The sequence below is a fragment of the Crinia signifera genome, chromosome 3 (assembly GCF_055691185.1).
Source record: "Crinia signifera chromosome 3, ASM5569118v1, whole genome shotgun sequence".
Taxonomy (NCBI): domain Eukaryota; kingdom Metazoa; phylum Chordata; class Amphibia; order Anura; family Myobatrachidae; genus Crinia; species Crinia signifera.
Genome location: NC_139219.1, coordinates 152,722,051 through 152,746,455, shown reverse-complemented (window position 1 = coordinate 152,746,455; position 24,405 = coordinate 152,722,051). Strand labels below are relative to the sequence as shown.

Sequence of the window (24,405 nt, the reverse complement as noted above, 5' to 3'; positions counted from 1 at the left end):
TATAGCAAACCAAAGAGGAAACCATGAAATAGAGGGCGGAAAAACGGATTAGTTGAAATATATCTCCCTAGAAGAGTCCTAAAAGTAGAGCATCACGGAGCAGACAGTGGCTGTGTCCAGGGATTAGCCTCATAGGAAACCTGGAAGAAAATAAACGATTTCTTTCTAGACATTGTGAAAACCTTAAGACAGCTAGAAATAGTACCTGGTTCAGTAAGTGTTTGGGCTATCACAGAGATAAATAGCACAGTGTGCAAATCTCCATATAGGGCCAGACTTCCTCTGTCTGTGCATTGCGTACAGCTTTTGGCTAACATCTTACATTCCTTAGGTCTGTTTCTCTGGGAGCTTTTGATTTCCGTTTTGAGGGCTGGCACAGACCTTCAATTGCTCTAATAAGAAAATGTCTGTAACTGAAAGCTGAAAATGTGCAAGATTCCTTCTTTAAGTACACAAACACTTCTAGTCTAGCCACTTTCCTGTAGTTTGTCCAGTTTTCTGGTACAGTATGTCTGATACCTGATCAAATGACTTAGAAAAAGCAGGAAAAAACTTAAAGGGAAGGAATGCAGTAATATCTCCACCTGTACAATTTACAAGACCTGACTAAACTAACGGCTGCAATTGAAGTAGATGTAAACCTACTGCATATAGCTGTGTAAATATACATACACTGCCAACTGATGTAAATTCCTCATTTTACCAGAAAAATATGTGCTTGTGAAAGCATTCTTTATATAAACACCTGTAGGAACACTAAACATTAACTCCTTACGTTGTCTATTACACAACACTGCATTTTTGTAAAAACAAAATAGGGGATCCCTTGTATTTTTTTAATTTTCCAGTGGAAAGTACAACTGACTGTGAACGCACACTGACTTGCCTGCAGACGAATGGAAATATGTAATCTCTCACACAAGTCTGCCGCAGACCATTGTAACTGTACATGTTCTTTTACTGGCTTTCCAAAAAAGCTTCGAGATTGTCAAGATAATAGTCTACATGTGTACAACTATCATGCACATGTAATAGTTTCTTCCCAAGTATGGTGATATGCAGTCAACAGGCAGAAGGTCGACACGTGAAAATTGTCGACAGGCATTAGGTCAACAGAAGCAAAAGGTCGACATGAAAAGGGTAAGCATGGGCACCCAAAAAAACATCATGTCATCCTTTTTTTCATGTCGCCCTTTTGCTTGTTTCGACCTAATGTATGTCAACCTTTTCCATGTGTCGATCTTGTTGACCTATTTACTGTCCTAAACCTAAAGACCGCATATCACCATACTTTTGAAGAAACTATTGGCCATGTGTAAAGTATGTCAACCTTATGTGTAAAGTATGTCAACCTTTTTTATGTTTCAACCTACTGCCTTTTGTCTGTAAGCTTGCAGCAGGGCCCTCCTGCCTCCATGGGGTACAGTATATTCAATGTGGGGGCGAGCAGCTGACGGCGAGCTATAAGACAAGTCACCCACCATCAGTATTCAATGCTCCCCCTTCACTCCCCGTTTCCCTCTCGCCTGCTCCCTGAGGTGAGGTAAAAGCGGCGAGGCTCACTGCTATATGCAGCGGGCTCCCTGCATTTGCGGCAAACCTCGCCGTTCCGGGAAATCCTCACCGCACTGACGCCAAACTATACAGCAAGAACCACCAATAGCCCACCGTCAGTATTTAATGCTCCCTCTTGACCCACGGTTTCCCTCTTGCCTGCTCCCTATGGCAAGGTGGAAGCGGGGAGTGCAGCCGTCAAAATGGAGCAACACCTCTGAAGTTGTTTTAGTAAATCCCCCCTAAATAAATTGATAATTATGTTCTTATATTAATGACACAATAAAAATGTTAATTGATTTTATTGTTATGCTTTGTTTTCATAACTAATGCTTAAAGTTATGTTAATTGACTGAGAGGACCAATAACTTCTATGTACCAGCAGACAAAATGTACAGTACATCACTGGTGCACTCCCTACTACCTTCCCTTCAGCTAGAGAACAGCTATTTATCAATCAATGGCCTGGAGCTACAGTACCATAACAGGGACATCCCTCAATGACCTTTTACTCTGACTACAGAATGACATCATAGCTATTAGCTTGTATTAGCAAAGCTGCTGGGTAGGGCCAGATGTATTCTCCTCCTTGCACATTTTCCTGTCCATAACCTTATTTATAGATGCGTTGTAACCTTTTGTGTACTGGAATCACAGACAGCTATCAGGGTTCCTCTAGTAACCAATGGCTCTTACTAAGTGCAAGCATGAACACTGCCTCATTACTAAACTACTGTAAATATTGATAAATACTTTCTAGATTTCTAAGGGAAAACAAGTTGGATCATGGTTCACTTGTAAATGCAATAAAATGACAAGCTGTTTTCAGTTGATAAGACACAGATTAGGTGATTTGATTTTTATTTTTTTATAGAAAAAAGAGATACCATGTCCAATTTTATAGCAAAACAAAAAAACATTAGTCAAAACTAGTCAACCTGAGATTAATAAAAATTTGTTTTTTAGGAAAGTAAAAAAAAAAAAAAAGTTAACATTTTTTAATTTCCAGTGAGAGAATACTTTGCCTAATTTAATTTAACCATGTTCTCTTAAGATGATGTGGTTCCAGAATATTTTACTGCCTTGTTATTTCATTACATATTGTATTATATGGTTTATTTTATTATTAATAATATGTTAATTGACTTCTGAATAAAGAAACCTAATTTATGTGTGTCCATGTTATATGGAAATGGGTTCAATGTGTGGGGTGCACACAGGCCCCTGAGTCCCAGGGGGCCCACAACACAATGCACCTATTTTTTTATACTTTTCCCTCCAGAGTCCCACGATAGAGCATTAATGCTGCTAGAAACGCCCCCAAAAAATGGTGGTGGCGCCATTTTTTCACAGTTCTGTAAATGTGCTGTAGAGTCTGAGCCATCTAGTGCACATGGGGCTCCTCCTCTCTTAAAGCGGCTCTGGCTACAAAGAACCCACTTATCTACTTTGAATTTCTTCTGTCCAGGAGATTGGGCAGGAAAGCTGTTGCGAATGTACAATATTTGCATACAGGTGGGGCTAAATGTCACAATTAGCATATAATCTTATCATTAAGCCCCTGCAAAGTGGGCACAGTATGTAAGGGGTGCCATTCTCTCCCGGGAGCATGAGTGAATACATCAAAAATCTGTGTCTCCTGCAGGAGCCAGCAGAGTAGGCAAGTACATAGTAAGAATAAGAATTTTAAAAAGTTTTATATATAAAAAAGTGACAGCAACATTAATAATAAAAATCAAGATAATAATGTATACAAAAAAAACTTTAAGTTGAAGTATGTAATGTGTATTTAATATGCTGCACACATTACATAAAACAGCCTATAACGCATCCCCCCCCCCCCCCCCCCCCCATCATACAAAATAATACATTTAATATTCTATACATGTCCTGCATCTGCCCCTCCCTCATGTAGGTTGATTCAGAAACTAGGAAGAATGTATTTTTATACTGTGGTTACATCTTACCGTGAAATATGTTAACATGATTATTGTAACATGAAAGTGGTATGGTACCGCTGTCTGGGACAGAGGTTAGCCATACAAAAACAAGGCTGAAGCCTCCTTTCATATAAAATTATAGAAGGTAGATTGGAAATTATATAAAAGCAAGGAGAAAATCCTATTTGATGGCAAGGATACAGCGCCTTTTTTGTGCTGTGGCGTGTGCCAGTTTTTTCAGACATAAGGAATGTGGAGTGTCAAGGGGTCAGGATCAATCCGGTGTGAGCTGATGGGGCAGGAAGGTTGGGAGGAATGTGAGGAATGTCCCTGCTTGTGTAGGACTCCATTCAGCCCATTGGCGAGTCTCAGCAGCCTGCAGGGTATAAAAGAGCACAGCTCCCTGCTAGACTCATACAACAACTCTTCCAGAACCTGAGAGAGGAATCATTCAGCAACAGGGACAAAGGAAGAAGGCTTTCATACTCTGAACTAAAACAAGCAACTAACTCCAGAGAAACCTGCGACAACCCGAACCAAGATCACTTTGAGATCTACAGGGAACGACAGAAGAAAACTTTCTTTTGATTTATAGAATACTGAACAATGTCTTCAGGAAAAGTGACAGCTGTTCTCCTCTTTGCTCTGTTCTGCTGGGTAAGTTGAAGGATATTAACTTTTATAGGTTGTTACTAACTGCAGTTTTAGTAAAGTCAGTCCGTGCTTTAAAATGTTAATACAAAGATATATTTGTTTTCAGTATATATATATATATATATATATATATATATATATATATATATATATATAAACGCTAGATGTACTGTTGAAGAGGATGTGCAAAGTAAATTGAACATGTTTGACATCCTGTTAGAATGTTAGTAAACTCCTATTCTGAGTCGAGTTGTGCTCACTGTGTTAGAGGGGTATAATATTCAGCTTTCTGACTCCCCTTTTTGTCTACATTGCAGGTATCTGATGCCCAGGATTGCAGTGGGGAATGTCAGTGCCCACAGAAGGTGCCAGTGTGTGAGCCTGGTGTCAGTTTAGTACAGGATGGATGTGGCTGCTGCAAAGTGTGCTCCAAACAGCTGGGCGAGCTGTGCACAGAGAGAGATGTCTGTGACCCACACAAAGGACTGTTCTGTGACTTTGGCTCAAGAATGAACCGCAAAATTGGAGTCTGCACTGGTAAGTTGTATACAAATACCATATTTTATTCCTCACCATCATTTAACTAGAAATATCTTAAAAGTAAATTGTTTTCTGTTCATTAAAGAAAAGGAAATAGAAAGGAAATAATGTCTAAATATAGCATATTATGTGATAAACCTTTTCTTACTTTGTAAGTTTTAATGAACATTTTCTATGCACCTTGTAAAGGTATATAATAACATAGCAGTTATAGGTAGACCTGTGTATTAACACAAACAGAAAACGGTGTAATGCACATGAATACTAAATGGCATCCTTTCTTTATTCAAGCAAGGGAAGGTGCCCCCTGTGTATTTGGAGGAATGGTGTATCGAAGTGGGGAGTCTTTCCAAAGCAGCTGCAAATACCAGTGTACTTGTTTGGATGGAGGTTTAGGCTGTGTGCCACTCTGCAGCATGGACATCCGTCTCCCTAGCCCTGACTGCCCCTTCCCAAGAAGAGTGAAACTGCCTGGAAAGTGCTGTGAAGAATGGGTCTGTGATCAGCCAATGGAGAAGACCATGGTTGGACCTGCTCTACCTGGTAAGTTCTGGGATTCTTATATTTACTGTATCTATGTATCTATACATTTACTAAAGGGTGGGTTGTTTTAAGTGATAGATGTTGCCCATAGCAACCAAACAGATTCTAGTTTTTATCCTCTAGTAGGGGGCTAGACAAATAAGTTGAATCTGATTGGTTGCTATTAGCAACATCTCTTACCTCTAAAAACTCACTTTAGTAAATTTACCCCTAAAACTTCTCATTAATAGTAAGAGAATAATGGGATAAAGAAAACAATACTAGCACATAGCACAACAAAAGATGTACTTATTTTTTGGGGGATATTAAATGTGTCAATCTTTTTTATCATGCAGCTTTTAGAATGGAGGAGACTTATGGTCCAGATCCTTCTCTGATCCGGGCTAACTGTTTGGTCCAGACAACTGAATGGAGTGCTTGCTCAAAGACCTGTGGAATGGGAATCTCTACTCGAGTTACTAATGACAATGAGCACTGCAGACTGGAGAAACAGAGCAGACTCTGCATGGTCCGACCTTGTGAGGCTGACCTAGAGGAAAACATTAAGGTGAATAACGTTTTTATTCTGTTTATAATATTAGCATTTAAGCACTGACAAAATCTAGTCTTACGTAGAATTACAAGAAGGAATTTGCCCTTTGCTGAAAAAAGCAGAAACCATTTTATCTTCCTTATTTACATTTTTACTAATGCTAAATATTCTGCAGTGGAAATGAGAAGTACTGTAATATAGTATACAATATACTGTAATAAAAATACCATTAGAGAAATAAAATAAGCATGTGTTAATAAAGCAAACTTTCAAAGGCCTAGAAATACACTTAAGACAGGCATGTCCTGCTGTTGTGAAACTACACATCCCAGCATGCCTTGCCATAGTTTTAGCATTCCCTAATGCAAAACTGTGGCAAGGCATGATGGGATTTGTAGTTTTACAACAGCTGGAGGGCCATAGTTTGCACATGCCTGACTTATAACATGAAAATGTACACCTAAGCAAAAATTCAATATAGTATCTAATGTATATATTTTTTTTACTCCACAACAGAAAGGAAAGAAGTGTATCCGTACTCCTAAAATCTCCAAACCAGTCAAGTTTGAGCTTTCTGGATGCACAAGTGTGAAAACCTACAGAGCTAAGTTTTGTGGGGTTTGCACAGATGGTCGTTGTTGCACTCCTCACAGAACAGCCACCCTCCCAGTGGAGTTCAAGTGTCCTGATGGTGAGGTCATGAAGAAGAAGATGATGTTCATCAAGACATGTGCATGTCATTACAACTGCCCAGGAGACAATGATATCTTTGAGTCCATGTACTACAGGAAAATGTATGGGGATATGGCATAGATGCACACAATCACCCCTAAAAGACTGCTTAACTTGAAATGACTTTGCATCTCATTGCTAAACATCATTTTATAGCACAAGAACATATTTAAGATTGTTTAAAGGAAAGTCTTTGTTTTAAAGACTTGATTGTTGATTGACCCCAGCCATTGGTTTGAAGAAAACAAGACGAACCAGGCCAAAAAAAGCTGTGCTGAGTGCAATTTTAAATCACTGTACATTCGCTGTTATCATGCAGTATTCACTGAGTATGGTGATTTATGTTGTACCCAGTAATGCAACTGGAAAAAAAAAGCTCTTACTATTTTTATATATGGTATACGATGAACTGGCACCATGTCAGTGACAGCTGGAGTTTACACTCTGGCTAAATGTTTGTGCTAAATAAGTTGTCCTTGTGGACAACTGTTTTTTTAGCAAACCCTAAATAAATGTATTGGGTGGAATGAAAACTATGTTTGTTACAAGACTGGAAAGTTTGCAGCATGTTATATTGCATGTTGTAAATCTTGCTTTTTATAGTTATTGTACATAATGTATATATTTTTGTACAGTTATCTAAGTTAACTTAAATTTGTTTATCGTTTCTGTTCTCCATTTTTATAATGCTTTAATGTCGTGATAATCTGTTTTGTTTTTAATTATGTTTTTTGGCTCCTGAGTTAAGTACTTTGTAACACTTGTCTGAACAAATAAGTATAAAATAGATTAGGAAGTAAAAATTGTAATCAGTTAAAAGGAGTGTCAAATGTCATATCAGGCCGTGATAATTGTATTGTTTTTTTGTATTATTCCAGCTTTATTGAACAAATACTTGACACTGTTTATGATTTTCACTTTGATAATCTATTTGTTTTTGTTATTTTTACCTTGATCATGACTGTACTTTTATGTTCAACATTTTTTTATTTGTTGAGAAGTGTGACCAAAAAGGTACATGTTTGCACTTTTCTAGATGAAAAATAAAAATTTTTATTTTTTATATAAACCATCTGTATTTGGAATTCATTCTGTACTTTTGGTATTCATGGCACACACATTTGGGAAACATTAATTATTATGTAGTGCACTTTGAAATCTTTGTGAATTTATATGAAACTATATTTGGACTGCAGTTACAGTTGCTATAGTTTTAACACATGGCTCAGATTATCCCCCGTGGCTCAACAATTATTTTCATACAATTTACAGTGTTGGTTTTATTTATGTGTCGCAAGTGATATTTTGTAAACATTTTAGAAGACATATTATAAAGTAAAATTAAACCATTTCTACACAGAAAACAGTATTCTTTAAAGAATATTTAAACCAATCAAGCTCAGAGTGTAATATACAGTAGCTAGATTCAAATTGTTTTTTAAAGTGGCAGCTCCCAGTGACTACCAATCTATCAAGCATCAATCTAACCAAGCAGTATAAAATCCAGCAGGGGACACTGTAAGTATGCCTCCAGTGTCCCCTGCTGAATTTATTAAGTTTAGGACAACAGCATAATGATATATGTTGGATTGGTTTGTCTCAGACCAAAACTGTTCATCTAGCAAAATGTATTTTAGTAAAGCCCCATACACACTAGAGGATATTGAAAAAGATATTGCTCAGAAAAAGACTAATGAGCTATGTCTTTCACAATATCATCTGGTGTGTACACTCAATGGGGTAGATGTATGAAGCAGTGATAGGGAGGAGAAATACTAAAGTGCTTGGTACTTTATCACCGGCCAATCAGCTCCTGACTGTTAAGTTACAGGCCGGGTTTAAAAAGGCACAGTAGCTGATTGCTCAGTGATAAAGTAACAGGCACTGTATCACTTCTCCTCCCTTATCAAGCTTCATACATCTACCCCGCGAGTTATAAATGATGATGGATGTCTGCAGAACATCCAGGTCAATTTGACTACAGTATATAGCCAAACGACTTGCATGTTCAGCGGGTCCCAGTGACGTCAGTGAACGTTATCGGCAGCCGATATCGTTCGGTGTGTACACAGAATATTGGACACCAGCGTCCGCAGTGATATTGTTAACTATATTGGCTAGTGTAGATGGGGGCTTAACACTTTCGACACAAATTATTCTATATTTTACTGCAAAAGTCTACCAGGGCTTGCATGTAAGAAAACTGTTAGTGATGGCATTATTGATAAAAGCTCATTGCAAAATTAAAAGTAGGTAAAACAGGTAGAAAAAGCAAAATGGAATTAAGGGCTCTTATATTATTATTATATTTTATTTATAAGGGGCCACAAGTGGTACACAGCGCTGTACATTAAGCACACATTAGGACAGTACACAGTATACAAAACTAAACATAACAGCAACAGAAAAACTAAAACAGAGCACAATTAACAATTAGCAGCACAATTCTTAGTACACAATACAGTTGAGATGTAGGGAAGTGAGTGAGAAGAAATTCAGGTATAGATTGTAGGTGAGTAAGAGAGCTGTAATTGAAATGCTAGAAGAGTACCGTGAGAACAGGAGGGAAGAGGGCCCTGCTTCAAGGAGCTTACAGAGGGAGGGAGAGACAGACATGTGACATGAGGTGCAGGTAAGGAGACCTGAAGGCAAGAAGTGAGCATGGCAGGGATGGTTAGGACATGAGGAAGCAGGTAGAGAGCGGACAAATAAGTCCTAGTTGTATTTTTTAACTAGGGTGTTGGAAAGGGTGAGGCATGGGCCTGCCAAAGAGGTGTAGTCATGCGCACAAGACAGTGTGACCACATTCCAGTCAGCATACAGTGGGGACCTAAAGATCACAACATGGCATGGTCTCACACCTTGGACATTTTTCATCAGGGGCCCAAAATTCCACATGTCGTCACTGCTATATGAATTTAGGATATTCTGGGTAGCATATACACTAATGTAGAATGATTTTAATCATAAAATTAACACACTAAGGGATAAGAAGGGGATTTTTTTCAATCTAATGTTGTTATCAAGAAATATATTTATAATGAAAGGAGATCATATGGTTGTTCAACACATTCTCTGAGAGTGCCTGCAACCTGTCCCTGCTTTATGGAGACAGTCTCAGATATAAAAATTTGGCCCGTTTCTAAATAGAAATCACAATTTTCATTCTTAAGACTTTATAAATGAACTTAATTATTATAATTTTATTTATAAGGTGCCACAAGTGTTTTGCAGAGCCATCCATGGAGACAAAACTTAGCATTACAGTAAACAAATAACAAAAATAGAGTGCAGGTAAAAAGTGCCACAGTTCAATACACATTACAGCTTAAATGTAAGTAGTGAGGACTTGATCAACGTACTACTAGATACTGGTGGCCAAAGACGAAGAGTAGCATGTGGACGAAGATGGTAACTGAGTGTTTGAGTATGGGAGAACTGTGAGTGAAATGTGAAGAGATGAGGGTATTGACAACAGGTGGGAAGAGGGCCCTGGCACTAAGGAGCTTACAGTCTAGTGCAGGCATGTCCAACGTTGGCCCTCCAGATGTTGAGAAACTACACATCCCAGCATGCTTTGTCACAGTTTTGCTATTAGAGAATGCTAAAACTATTGCAAAGCATGCTGGGATGTGTAGTTTCACAACATCTGGAGGGCCAACGTTGGACATGCTTGGTCTAGTGCATGGGTCCTCAAACTGCGGCCCTCCAGATGTTGGGAAACTACATATCCCAGCATGCCTTGCCACAGTTTTGCTATAAGGGAGTATTAAAACTGTGGCAAGGCATGCTGGGATTTGTAGTTTCACAACATCTGGAGGGCCGCAGTTTGAGGACCCATGGTCTAGTGGGAAGGGGAGATAGACAGTTTATATGAGATGCAAACAAGTGGGAGTTGGCTTCATAGCAGGATATAAGCAAGCAGAGATGGTCAAGGCATGAGGCAGGGGTCAGAGGACATTGCATATGAATAACTAACATGCAGTAAATTGTGATTAAATAGATGCAATCATGTTGGTAGTGGAAGATTTGTAAGTACCATTTGATGGTAAATGAAAAGTTATTATTTATTTTAATTATTTATTTATTAGCAGTTATTTAGTGCGGCAATTCACTTTAATTATTGAAATGTGGTTATTATAATCATTTGTCCGTCCTGCAGTTTTATCACTGATATTACAAGTGTGGGGAAAGAGTTACATCAAATAAATGGATAAAGAGGGTTACAACAAGTAAAACTATTTTTTTTAGGTTCACTTCTTGGGGTGTGGTATAGGATCCCGACTGTCCAGACCCAGACAGCATATTGAGCGCAACTAAGCCTCTTGCTGCGCTCGCCATGCTGCGGGCACGGCGGCTCGCTACGTGAGCCACCTATTCTATTGTCCCTCTATGGGGGTCGTTGACCCCCACGAGGGAAAATAGCCGACGCCCGTCAGGAACCCGGCTGTCGGTGTTTTGACAGTCAGGATCCCGACGTCGGGTGAATGCCTGTCGGGATCCCGACAGTCGGAACCGCGTCCGGCAACCACTTCTTGAATGTACTGCTGTAACAGTTAAAAATATTATTGTCCATTTACTCAAGGGGTGAATTTACTAATATGGATATTGAAGATAGGATGTTGCCCATAGCATCTAATCAGATTCTATCTACTATCGTCTAGAAGGTGCTAAATAAATAAGAATTAGAACCTAATTGGTTGCTATGAGCAACATCCCATCTTCAATAGAACTCCCCACTTATTAAATTTGCCCCTAACTGTTTAAAATGTGTCCAATATAACTACAGAAAAGTAAATATTAATATTTGATGTCATTTGGATACTTGCAAATGCAGCAAGTGTTGGAGATTTAAACACAAGAGGGTTTTAGCTGTCACTAGGCGCTCCACTTTATGCAGATCTTACTGCAGTTGAGGAATATAAATATGGTACCCAAACTAGAAACAAACAATTCATAGTGTAATATGTCAACAATGGAGGGTGAGATCAAATCAATCAGAGTTGTAGCCCTCATCCAGGGTCTACTGTACTGGTAGCCAATATGCGATTATGGGAGGAGGAATACTGCCTTTATGGAAAAGCTTGTACTGGGTGAATTCTTCAATATAGCTGAACTCATGTGTCGTGTGTCAGGACTCGGGTCTCTGGTGCTCCCAGCTGTGGCAGCAGTGGGCCAGTGGTGGACGCCAGGAACTGGAACACTGGGGGTTAGAGGCAAGGACAGTTCATATGAGGACCACTTGCACTGCGGGCATAGCTAGGTGGGGGAGTTTATGAGAAGCAGAGTCTAATACCAAGGACGGTTTTCACCAGGGACCCCCCCGCAAGGAGGTTTGGACTCCGCGGCCCTCTGACCTGAGTTCCCCACAGCTAACTGGCCAGTCACGGGAGATAGACAGTGACTAGTGGAAGTGACTTTGATGCTTGGAACTGAGGAACTTGTTCTGCGTTAGGAGATGACAGTGGCTTGGGAGCCGATGAGTAGTCGACAGCCTGGGAGCCAACATGGGGGTTTATTCTAGTTCATTCTTTCTGACAAAATCCTTCTTAGATGAACAAAACCATGTTCACTGCAGGGGGGCAGATGTAACATGTGCAGATAGAATTAGATTTGGGTGAGTTATTTTGTTTCTGTGCAGAGAAAATACGGACTGCTTTATATTACACTGCAATATAAATCTCACTTTGAAGTAAAACCCCACCCAAATCTAATTCTCTCTGCACATGTTACATCTGCCCCACCCGCAGTGCACATGGTTTTGTCCATCTAAGAAGGATTTTGTCAGAAAGAATGAACTAGAATAACCCCCATGGAGAGTGGATGGCCTGGGAGCCGGAGGAGGGTTGATGACCTGGGAGCCGACACAGACTGTAGATGGCCTGGAAGCCGAAGTGGTGTTAACAGCCTGGGAGCCGGAGGGATGCTGACGACCTGGAAGCCACAGGAGAGTCTGTCTGGCCTGGAAGCCAGAAAGGTACGTTGGCCAGGGAGCCACAGGAGAGTCTGTCTGGCCTGGAAGCTAGAAGGGTACGTTGGCCTGGGAGCCACAGGAGAGTCTGTATGGCCTGTAAGCCAGAAGGGTACATTGGCATGGGAGCCACAGGAGAGTCTGTCAGGCATGAAGGTCAATGGAAGGCACTGTCGGTCAGGGAACCAATAGTGTATTCTTCAGCATGTGAGCTGGTGATGGTTGCAGAATCAACCTGGGAGTTGGTGACAGCAGCATCAAACTTGGAGTCAATGATGGCAGATTCTACGTGGGAGTCGATGACAGCAGAGTCGACCTGGGAGTCGATGACGTCAGAGTTGATGACTGTGTCGGTCTGGGAACCGATGATCATGTGCTGCACTCGGGAAGCTGATTGTAAGCTGAGCGCTGGATATATAATATAACAGCAGCTACAGCAGGTGGAATTAACCAGGCAAGGTGGTAGTAACAACAGCAGCAACAGGATGAGGTTCACTGTAGCAGGTCCTTGTAGTCAGTCTCTGGGAAACTCTCAGGAGAATGACAAGTGAGGTTTAGAGTTGACGCCTGTGTTGACTAGGGAGTAGAAGACAGCGATGGCCCTTTAAGACCAGTAGAAAACTTTGCTGGGAGATGCTGGAGTGCTCTATCCTCTTCCCGTGGGAGCTGGAGATGGTAACAGCGAGGAAGGTTACCTGGCAGATGGAGAGAGCCAGGGAGCTTTGGTAACAGCAGGTAGCAGCAGCAGATTTCACAGAAAAACACAGGGACTTTGGACAGGAAACTGGAGCCTTGGAATGCTGAGGACTGGATATACACAAGAATCAGACAAGTTGTTCAAGGCACTGAGCTGTTCTCAAGTGAATCCTTATATCCCCCTAGGTAGCTGGGGATTGGCTACTGGCTGCAACAGCAATTAGGTCACAACCAGGAAGTGGGATTACTTGAATATATCTGGATCACGTGACCAGTGCTGAAGTCAGGGAGCCTCCTTAATCAAAGAGGAATGCAGATCTGCTGCAGCAGCAGCAGCATGGACGCAGAACAGCCTGGAAACATTGGAAATCAGAAAATAAATGTAAACCAAGTCAGGATTGTGACATTGTGGTACCGGAAATGAAAGAAATGCTGGTATACAGTAGTGTAGAGATGTGCAGGTTCTGATTTACTCTGATTTCAAAGCAGGATCTTATTGGCTATACCTAATCACATGACAGTTGTTGAGATGATAGCCAATAAGATCCTGCTTTTGAGATCAGAGTAAATCAGAGTCTGCACATCTCTAGTATAGTGTAATACCGTTAAATCAAACTACTAGATGATTAAGGGGTAGATCTATAATCATACCTTAATTAATTGTCTACTTTATCAAAAGGTAGACAAAAAGGCATGAGGAGGGAAAGAGTGACCAATTCCCTTCGTTTTTTATATGAAGATTTCACAATAAGTACATCTTATAAACTTTTTTACGCCACAAAAAGAACAAGAATTAAAAGTGGACTCTCACCGATAGATGATTGAAGACAGGTGGCATGTGGCATTGCTGAGGAAAGTTGGTATTACTATTGTACTACAATCTTTCAAAAACGCCATACTAAATTTCAGATTGATTCATAGGTTCGTTTTTTTTTCCCACCACGACAATGCACCATCCGGAATTGTTGCGGCAAAATTGCATGAATTGCACTGTGAATTATTGCCGAATTAACCGTACTCGCCCAACTTGGCTCCCTACAACTTCTTTCTGTTCCCTAACCTGAAAACGTGGCTCGCAGAAGAAAAAAAAAACTAACCTATGATTTAATCTGAAATTTGGTATAGAGTTGTTTGAAAGATGGTAGTACATGATAGTAATAACCAACTTTCCTCAACAACGCCACCTGTCTTCAAATACAGGTACTTATTGATCCACCCTCATATATGCTGTTATTCCAGTTTTATATGCAAAAGCAGCACCCACAGAAACCTTCCAGAGCTTGGCCTCAGTAGCTAACACCATCTGAAGATGGCATTAGTTATTGGAGCTTATAGGCCACTTTTTTGCAAAAAGTAGCAAGAGAGCAGGAGCAACGGAGGAGGCGGCCTGCATGTGTGGCATGGGCCCCCCTGGACTCAGGGTTCATCATACTGCACACATTATAGATACACCACTAAAAGAGAGGAATCCATAATATATCCTTAGAGGAGTAAGGGAGAGTGAGAGACAAACAGGGTCTCAGGAATACAGAAATAATAGAAGGGAGCAAGAAAGATAGGGAGAGAGGAATGGTGGGGGGGTTAGGGAGGAAGGGAGAGAGAGAGAGAAATGTTCATGATAAAAAAGAGGGAATGAGAGAGAGAGGAATGTCAGGGAAAAAGATAGCAATGAGAGGGGGGAGTGAAGGGGGGACATCTGGGAGAGAGACATTGGGTGAGATTTAATGGGATGAGAGATTCAGAAAGTGAGAGATTTGGTAAGGTTTTTTAAAGTGGCAATCATTTTCACTGCTAAATCAAACTGGTTTCGCAGTGTGAAGGATTGCTGCTTTAAAAAAACTGGAGATTTCTCACCAAATCTCTCACTTTCTGAATCTCTAATCCTATTAAATCTCACCCATTGTGTCATAAAGAGAGGAGGGGCAAGAGAGAAAGAAAGGGGTGGGAGTAAGACAGTGTCACAGAAAGAAAAATAGGGAGACAGAGACGAAGAGTGAGAGGGTGTCAGGGAGAGGCAGTGTCAGGGAGCGAGAGGCACAGACTGTGACAAAGAGACACAATTTCAGGGAAAGTGAGACAGTGTCAAGGATAGAGTGATATAGACAGTGCAACAGAGAAAGACTGTCACAGAGAAAATGTCAGGGAGAGAGAAAGAGGCAAGTGTCAAGAAAAGAGAGCTAGTGTCAAGAAGAGTGAGACAGTATCAAAGCTAGAGGGGGGAGAGATATATTATCACAGAGAGAGAAGAGAGACAGTGTCAGGGAGAGATAAAGAGACAGTATGAAATAGAGAAAAGCAGTGTCAGGTGGAGAGCGACAGCATTAGGGAAAGACAATGTCAGGGAGAGAGAGGCTGTGTCAGAGAGAGTGAGAGAGAGAATTACAGGAAAAGAGAGACAGTGTCAGTGAAAGAGAGTGTGAGACAGAAAAAGAGACCATGTCAGAGAAAGATAAACAGTATGAAGGAGAGACAGTATCAAGGATGGTATGCAGTCATTAGTCGACAGTCAAAAGGTCGACCACTATAAGTCGACAAGTCAACATATTGACCATGTCAACCTAATGCATGTCAACCTTCTGAAAGCTGACCAATAGTGGTGGACCTTTTGACTGTCGACCTAGACGCTATCAACCTAACAATCCACTCCCATCAAGGATAGAGGGAGTAGGGGATGGAAAAAGTGTCATTGAGAGAAAGGTATAGAGAGTAACAGCATCTTAAAGACAGAGACAGTGTCAGGTAGTGAGAGTAACAGCATCAAAGAAAAAGAGACAGTTTCATGCACAGAGGCAGCCTCGGGGAGGGTGTCAGGAAAAGAGAGAGAGAGAATGGTAGAGACACAGAGACAGTGTCAATGAGAAAGAAGGGAAAGGAAGAAAGAGTGCAAGGAAGAGAGAGGGAGGGAGACTGTGCTTTGGGGAAATAGAGAGATATAAGTACAGTGTCAGAGACAAAGAGAAAGGGAGATTGGCAGTTGCTGGGGGAGAGAGATATACACACATAGTGTAAGGGAAAGAGGGGCAGATTTAATTAGCTCAGTGTAGTGATAAAGGCCCAGATGCACTAAGCTTCAAAAGCGATAAAATGGAAAGTGATAAACAACCAGCCAATCAGCTCCTGCCTATTATGTCACAGACTGTGTTTGGAAAATGTCAGGCAAGAGCTGATTGGCTGGTTCTTTATCACTCTCCATTTTATCACTTTTGGGGGGAAATTCTCTAAGCATCGGTGCGAATGTAGTTATTTACCGTTTGTTTAGCGCTGTTCCTCCGCAGCGTTATGGTTTTTTTTTCTCCATATGCTGTAAAAGTTTCTTTACCACATTCACTTTGCGGTATTGTCCCCTTGCAGCGGTGTCGGGAAATCTATCTCCTGCGCATGCGCCCGCTGGGTGGACATGCACCCCATAAACCAAAATTTATTCATTTAAATATATAGTCAAGGCACCACAAACGTCTGTACACACACACAAAAAAAAATTCTAAAGGATAAAACTACCTCTTCACTACCCAGAAGAGTCGAGGTATAACACTGCTTAGTTTACCGCGGCGGGTCTTGAAGCATAGGGTGCTCTCCTATACAAGTCTATGGGGAGAGAAGCGTGCACCGAAAAGGAGAGGAATGCGGAAGTGCTGAGAGAAGCACTAATCCGCCGGACGAAAGAGCATACAGAGAAGAGACAGCGGCGCCGTTAAATACGGCTCACCGCTGCGATAAAGGTTAGAGAATCTCCCCCTTGAAGCTTAGTGCATCTGGTCCAAAGTGTCTGGTTTTTATCACCAGCCAATCAGCTTCTAACTGTGAAGTTACAGACTTGGTTTGAAAAATTACAGGAAGGAGCTGATTGGCCGGTGATAAAAACCAGACATCACTTCACCGAGCTTAATAAATCTACCACAAATAGAGGAAGGCAGTGTCAACCATAGTTGGAGTGAGAAACAGTGTGAGGAAGACCGTGTCACAGAGAGATCCAGTGTCAAGGAAAGGAAGTGTGAGGGAGCAAGTATGAAAAATTGAGGGAGATTTATTATGATCTGTATAGTCAGTGATGCATAACCCTGTGTCACCCCTGTTTGTCTGCCCCTCCCCTTCAGAATGTAAGCTCTCATGAGCAGGCCCCTCTTGCCTCATGTGCTTTTCCTTCTCTTATTTAAACCATCTTCAATGGCACTAAATCCTGTGGTTTTCTGTTTATTTGCCCTGTACCATACTTAACAATCTTTGGGTGTCGGAGATCGGGACTCTAGTGCTTGACCCCGCCGCACACTCCTAAATATGGGGCATGGCCTCAGGAAAGGGGTATTGCTTCATGGGAACAACTGCGACTGCGAGGCCACGCCACCATTAGTTACTCTGCCACAATTAGGTTTCTCTGCAGAGCAGTAAATTTAAGTCAGGTTCTGTTGCATTATTTGGGTGGAGTAAAGTTTCACAGACGCAAGATTGAAAAACCAACTTTCAGTGCACTGGTTAAGAAATTCCATGGATGGCATTAAGTGGAAAGTGTTTAGTTTTTCCTTGCTCCTCTCCCTGATTTAAAATATCAGATAATACACACCTCAGTTTCTTTATAGGTTACTAAGCTATACAATAGTGAACACAATCAAAATTCGTCCAGTAGTTTTTGTGATACCGGAATAAACAGACAATCACAAATTCTGATTTTTTTTTTTTGTCTTCATAGTTTTTAGTTCCCTAGAAGTATATGTTTCAGACGAAAAATAATTTCTATGTACAGACACAGCACTGACAGTTTTATTATATGTATAGATGCTTGATCACCAGGCAGTACACCTTAAACATATGGATTAATACCGGAATATAAACCTCAAGATATTTGGTGTCTACAAAAAGCATAAATCACATTTCTTTCTAGTTTACTTTCTTGAAATTTTAATTGAAAAAATACCCTTTATTGCCCATTTCTCCAACATTTTATTACAATAAAATATTTTGTTTGTTAGCATATGCAAAAAGACTAATGGTATTTTCAGAAATTCAAACTGTGGGTATACTGCATAGCTATATTGATGTTTAAAACAAACTTTAAAAACAATTCCTCAGCACAGGTGGTGAGAAATCTCAGAGTGGTAAAGGGGTTAATTGGTCTGGTTGCTTGTTAAATGAAACAGCGGCAGTTAAAATGGTAATGAATATGTTGGCCATTAAGCTTGAAATGCTTCTGCTACGTAATTCCTCATACTGTATGCTGAGGACTTTTTAATTTAACAAGTAGGTATGTATAATAACTGCGCATTTAAAAGCATCTAGTTTTATTTACAGAGAATGATAAAAGCTATTAACCTATAGTTAGTCATGGGGTGGTTCAGCTCACAGACATGCACAAGGTCGACAGGAGCAAAGCTCTTCAAGAGAAAGGTGGACATAAGTAATGGTCAATGTTGACACCTGAGCATGTGGTTCCGCAGTGGACTTCACTCGCCATGCTTCCAGACAGCTGCCTCGCTCCATGTGGATGTAAAGCAGGAATCCCAGCATGCCCTGCTACAGGTTTACTATTTGGCCATGCTATATCTGTTGCAGAGCATGCTGGGATGTATAGTTCAACAACAGCTGGAGGGCTGAAGGTTCCCCATCCCTGATGCCATTTGCCAATGTTGGCCTTTTGGTGTTGGCCTATTGAAACATTGTCTGTCAGCTATCTGAATACTGTTAGACATAGTTCAGCAAATGAATTCTGACTTTGATTTGAGAAAATTTTTATGTTCTGTTTTATTCCTCTACTAAAATACTCTATCTTGCATCATCTTAATTTATCCTTTCACTTTTAATCTCTGCTCATTTGAATTTCACCTCGCCCTATCATAAATATCTATAAACAGAAATGGAAATGGAAGAGGTTATTTTCATCACTGGGTGCTCAGCTGTGTTTCCAGGGCTTACTGCTGGCATCATTTTAAAGACCACAAATATTATGCTAAGATATAATAAATAATTGAAATCTTTCAGAACATTTCAAATGTCCGCCTTGCAGTGATGATCACATGACTTGTGTACACTCTTTTAGCTTAAACTGTCTTCTTACCTCACTGAGGAATAACATTCTCCCTGGTAACCAGCAAAATATTGATGCCATTTGGGCAGTAATTATTATGTCATCCTTACCTATGGCATTTGTCACTCTGCCTACAGGAGAGATGTTTGTGGTATTTCTGAATGCCTCATTCAGTGACACACAAAATCATGAGTTTTTGTAATATTTTCACATTTTATTTATAAAAGTTTCCAATCTCCCACCAACAAGGTGGCAGTTATTTCACCATGTAGTTTAGGGCTTTCTTAGTGTTATGTCACTGCTACTTGGACATTTCAGCTCTTTCAATGTCTAGAGGAGCAACAGATCATTGCACTAACAGGCTCCACCTGTCTCAGGCTGGGTACACAGTGTAGAACTTCCGTTGTGCTGACAGGTAAGTATATTTGTATATAGATGCTGAGTTGAGACAATTCAGTTTAAAAAAAAATTATATTGTGTTTTACCTGTGAAACTACAGGTCCCAGCAAGACTCCACTGAATGCTGGTGCAATAAAGGGCCTTCTGATCACTGTAGCTCCACCTGTAAAACAAATATTACAACAAGCACAGTACACACGCACATTTTGAAAGTAATATTTTATTAAACATACTGTAAATGTAGACTTGCACACATACACTCACATAATTACTTACATCCCACACAGTGCTTCCGTCCTCTTGTCTAGTAGAATCCATAGAGGATTCTGTTAAAAATAAAAGTGTAGGTCGCATCCTGTTCCTTCCATGTAGGCATCCCAAGCGGTAAAAAAACCACAAGCAATCCAGTCCTGACTGAGGATAGCAAATATAAATAAATAAATATATATATAGTTTCACTGTTTATATAGCACAGTGGAGAAGGGTAATTTTTCAGTAGGTGGGCAGAGACTTCTCCCTTCAATATCTTCAGTTCTTGCAGGGGTATTTTTGATAGTTCCACCTTTCAGAGGGTGCCAATGGCTGACGGATCAGACCAGTTGTTCCAGAACAATCCACTGTTGAAAATATAAAACCACATCCCAGTAGTGGGAACTTAGGCATTTGCCAGGACCGAGCTCAGGGGTCCAGCTGCTGGAAGCCAGATATCTTGGGTTCTATGCATGGCAGAAACAAGTTGGGCTCCTCTAAAACAAGAGACCTCTAGCTTTTATGGGTGTGAGGTCCAGAGGAAGTGGAGATATCAACCAACAGCCAGTAAAAGCATTCTACAGTATTTCCCCATAGAAAGTGCTTTTGACAGGCCCTCACACTTTGAATATTAATATCTCCTCGATCCCTAGCCTGATTTAGACAGCTAGGATTAGTATGGTGTAAAAAAGATTCCAAGAGCAAAATGGAGAGTCATACCAAAAACAAAAGTTAAGCAGCATTCTCAATTTTTTGCATTGAATACGTAAACGGAGAGGTACACAACATTTCCCACAAGAAAGCAACGGCAAACAACAGCAATAACCAAGCAGCGAACATGGCAAAGCTCTCTGTTTATTTTTGGCAAACCGGGAGCGTTGAATAGAGAGAGGTACATTTTTGGAGAGGACTGCCCTTCTCGCCGGAAAAAAAAGCAAAATGGGAGCATTGAATACTGCCTTCTGTATACAGCGTAAGTAACTAGAACACAGCAGTTATACTCTCTATACAAGCAAAGTAACAATCACACTGTGACACTATCCTATATACACAGAGGGATGGAGAAAAATTACACTGGGTAATTCTTTATATACAGAGGAATATTACTGGGGGGACAACAAAAAATATTTTTACACTGTGCCTGCAATTTTAGGCCTGATTCTGGGTATCTGTGTGCTGTTGATTGAGAAAATGCCATCCATTTTGTTCTAGTAGATTTTTGAGATTTGTTGCCATAATTACCTATTGTTGTTATGACTACTTTATATAATTATGATTTTGTTGATGGCCTTATTGAAATTTGCAGGTTTACTGTACATGTTTTTGGGAACTATAAGGTCCTATAGAGAATATGCTCACTTCTTTTTGAACACTTCATTGTAACATGAGCATCAAAAAGTATTACCCACAGTCATGTGAATCGATTTGTACATTGGGCGGTATTCAATGAGCCTGATTCGCCATGTTTTTATGGCGAATTTGTGCTAAAACGGTGAATCACCCTATTCAATGACCACATGGCGAATACATTTGAAGGTTTTTTTCGCCATGATTCACTGAGTAGCAATCGCTATCTTTTTATGGAGAAGTGGAATGTGAACTTTTAAAATAAAGTGTTTTGTTTTTTACATTTGGTGTAAAAAAATCAGGAATTTTATTCTGAGGAGGGGCATGCTATTTTTATTCATGTGCAGTAAGCACATGAATATATATTTAATTTAAAAAAAAATATATATATTTTTTTTTTACACAGCAGCCAACAGGGGGCGCCGGAGCCGAGCCGCTCATTAGATATTCATATATTCACCGTTACGATCGGGTGTAGTGAATATACGCGGCCCCCTGCTGGCACCCCCGGGGGGCAGCCTGTGCTGCCTGGCACCCGGGGAGCCCACCTCCCCCCCACAAACGTTCTGGGGCAGGTAGAGAGACTTCCATCTCTCTGCCTGCCACCGTCCTCAGGCTCCCTGCGGCGTTCGCCGCAGGAGCTCATATTCGCCGGTCAGGGGCAGCGAGCCCCTGACTCGTTTAATACCGGAGCCGGCGAGGATCCGGAACGTGGCGAATGTGCAGCGAATCCTAAAAAGGATTCGCTGCACCTCGCAGGTATTCTCATTGAATACCGCCCAATTGTCTTAATAATAATAATAATGATATTTATATAGCACTTTTCTCCCAATAGGACTCAAACTTAATGATGTAAGCGACAAACTGGGTAAGCAATTTTACCAGGAAATAAGGACTATAGAAGAACAGTACAGTGGACTATGGGATACGCATATGATGGCGGACTTGTTGGAGTATCCTGTATGCAGAGGGAATAATCACATTGCGGTAATAATCTGTATATAAGGGAAGTAAAAATCACACTGGGTAATACTTAATACAAAGGGAGGAAAACTCACACTAGGGTAATACTCTGTATATACGGGGAGGAATAATCAGATTGGGGTAATACTCTGTATATAAGGGGAGTAAAATCACATTGGGGTAATAATTTTTATAAAGGGGAGGAATAATCACACGGGGGTAATACTCTGTATAAAAGGGGAGAAATAATCATACTGGGGTAATACTCTGTATAAAAGGGGAGGAATAATCATACTGGGGTAATACTCTGTATAAAAGGGGTGGAATAATCATACTGGGGTAATACTTTGTATACAAGAGGAGAAATAATCACACTGGGGTAATACCCTATGGGTATGGATATAAGGATAGACAGTGTCTCATAAACCGTTAATAGGTCAAAATGCACAAGGTCAACGTTGACAAAAGGTCCAGACAATCAAAAGATGTACATGGAAAAGGTTGACACATTAATATGTCGACTTGAGTTTTTCACATTTCTTTTTTGTGTCAACATCGGCACCTGAACATGTGAACCTCCAAATAGTGTACTGTATATCCTTGCTTGGCTTCGCATGCTTCTGTCAAGGTTCCTCACTTTTCACACTTTACCATTCCCAAACGGAAGCAAATTGGATAGTAAAGTATGAAAAAGTCCCAAAAATGTATCTTTTGTCAGGGGTTGACCTATCATCTGGATCCCTATTCAATATATGGTACTTGTGTAGTTTCACGGCACCAGTATGGCGCCGTGCGTCTGGGTTAAATATATATAATATGCCACTGCAGAGGAGAAATTTGATAACATAGCAGTGTTATACACCAGTGAAGGGGAAGTCATTATCCCATTGGTGCCATTATTGTTATAAATCAGATGGGAATTATTATCCCTCTCACCAGACCATACTGCCGATGGCTAGTCCAGTACTGCTGGTAGACACAAATGACTGGACAATGGCCACAGGTACAGGTACATGGCCATTATGCCCCCTCTGCAAACGCTGGGATGGGTACGACAGGAGACATGGCTTGCCAGCCCCACTGACGCCCCTCCACCTATGGGCTGCAGCTGACCAGTTGCAAATTGCTGTGGGGTGGACTGGCTGCTAACAAGTTGTCATTGTGAGCTACATGCACCATGAAGCACCCTGTAGTGCTCCAAGGGTGTGGTATAGGGATCCCGACTGGCCAGACTCAAACAGCATGGTGAGTGCAACAAAGCCCCTTGCGGGCTCGCTGCACTCTCCACGCTGCGGGCACGGTGGCTCGCCACCTATTCTATTCTCCCTCTATGGGGGTCGTGGACCCCCACGAGGGAAAATAGCAGGTGGTCGTCGGGAACCCGGCTGTCTGTGTTTCGACAATCGGGATCCCGACATTGGGTAAATGCCTGTCGGGACCCCGTCCGGCACCCGCGCTCCAAGGCTGTGGTCCCAGATGATGACTTGCAGTATCAGGGTGCCGGCTTAACAACCCATTCAGTCACCCAGCATGTGCAGATATGTCTCTGGGTCATAAACCCAATACTCCTATGTTTGCAAAGGATAGCTCTTAGTGCACGAGCGGTCTTTTACTAAAATCTTTTTGCATACATGGCCAGATTAACATTGGGTTGAATGAAGCAGCAGCTCTAGGCCTCCACATAAAAATAGGGCCATTACCATGACATACCTCCCAACTGTCACGATTCCGTCGGGACAGTCCCGATTTTCGGGTCCTGTCCCGACGTCCCACCCGCGGCAGGCATTGTCCCGCTGCGGGGGGTGGCAGTTGGGAGACCCCCCAATCTAGTAGAATAGACGCTGTGCGCATGCGCACAGCGTCTATTCTCGTATGGAAATGAGGTCGCGGCTAATTAGCATAAGCCGCGCCCTCATTTGCATACGCCACGCCCCCTTTTCGGGCGCTCGCGCGGCTTCGCCACGCGAGTGTCCCTATTTCCTCCGGTCGGAAGTTGGGAGGTATGCCATGATAATCACCACAGACAAGCTGGCCACACGGTTGGCCATAAATCATCATGATTTAAATTGCATTTCTATTTTACAAATGTATGTAATTTTTGGACTTTTATATAATTAGGGTGATTTGGGGATTATAGTGTATGGGAACTACGTGGTATTGGCCTCACCCCCACTTCTCATAATAGGCCCTTCAACTCAATATATTCAGCTCAAGGACCTTAATCTGGCCCTGTAGACATATGGGGTGAGATTTAATAGGATGAGAGATT

The 24,405-nt window shown here is 41.2% G+C and overlaps 1 protein-coding gene across 1 annotated transcript; it reads left to right on the top strand.

Annotated features, from left to right (window-relative positions):
- The first annotated feature begins 3,880 nt into the window (after nucleotides 1-3,880).
- On the top strand, nucleotides 3,881-7,547 carry CCN2 (cellular communication network factor 2). The gene is made up of 5 exons (XM_083176777.1): nucleotides 3,881-4,151; nucleotides 4,466-4,685; nucleotides 4,980-5,231; nucleotides 5,567-5,778; nucleotides 6,280-7,547. Exons 1-5 carry the CDS (start codon nucleotides 4,101-4,103, stop codon nucleotides 6,574-6,576), a joined length of 1,032 nt encoding a protein of 343 aa, XP_083032903.1. The 5' UTR covers nucleotides 3,881-4,100; the 3' UTR covers nucleotides 6,577-7,547.
- Nucleotides 7,548-24,405: the final 16,858 nt, after the last annotated feature.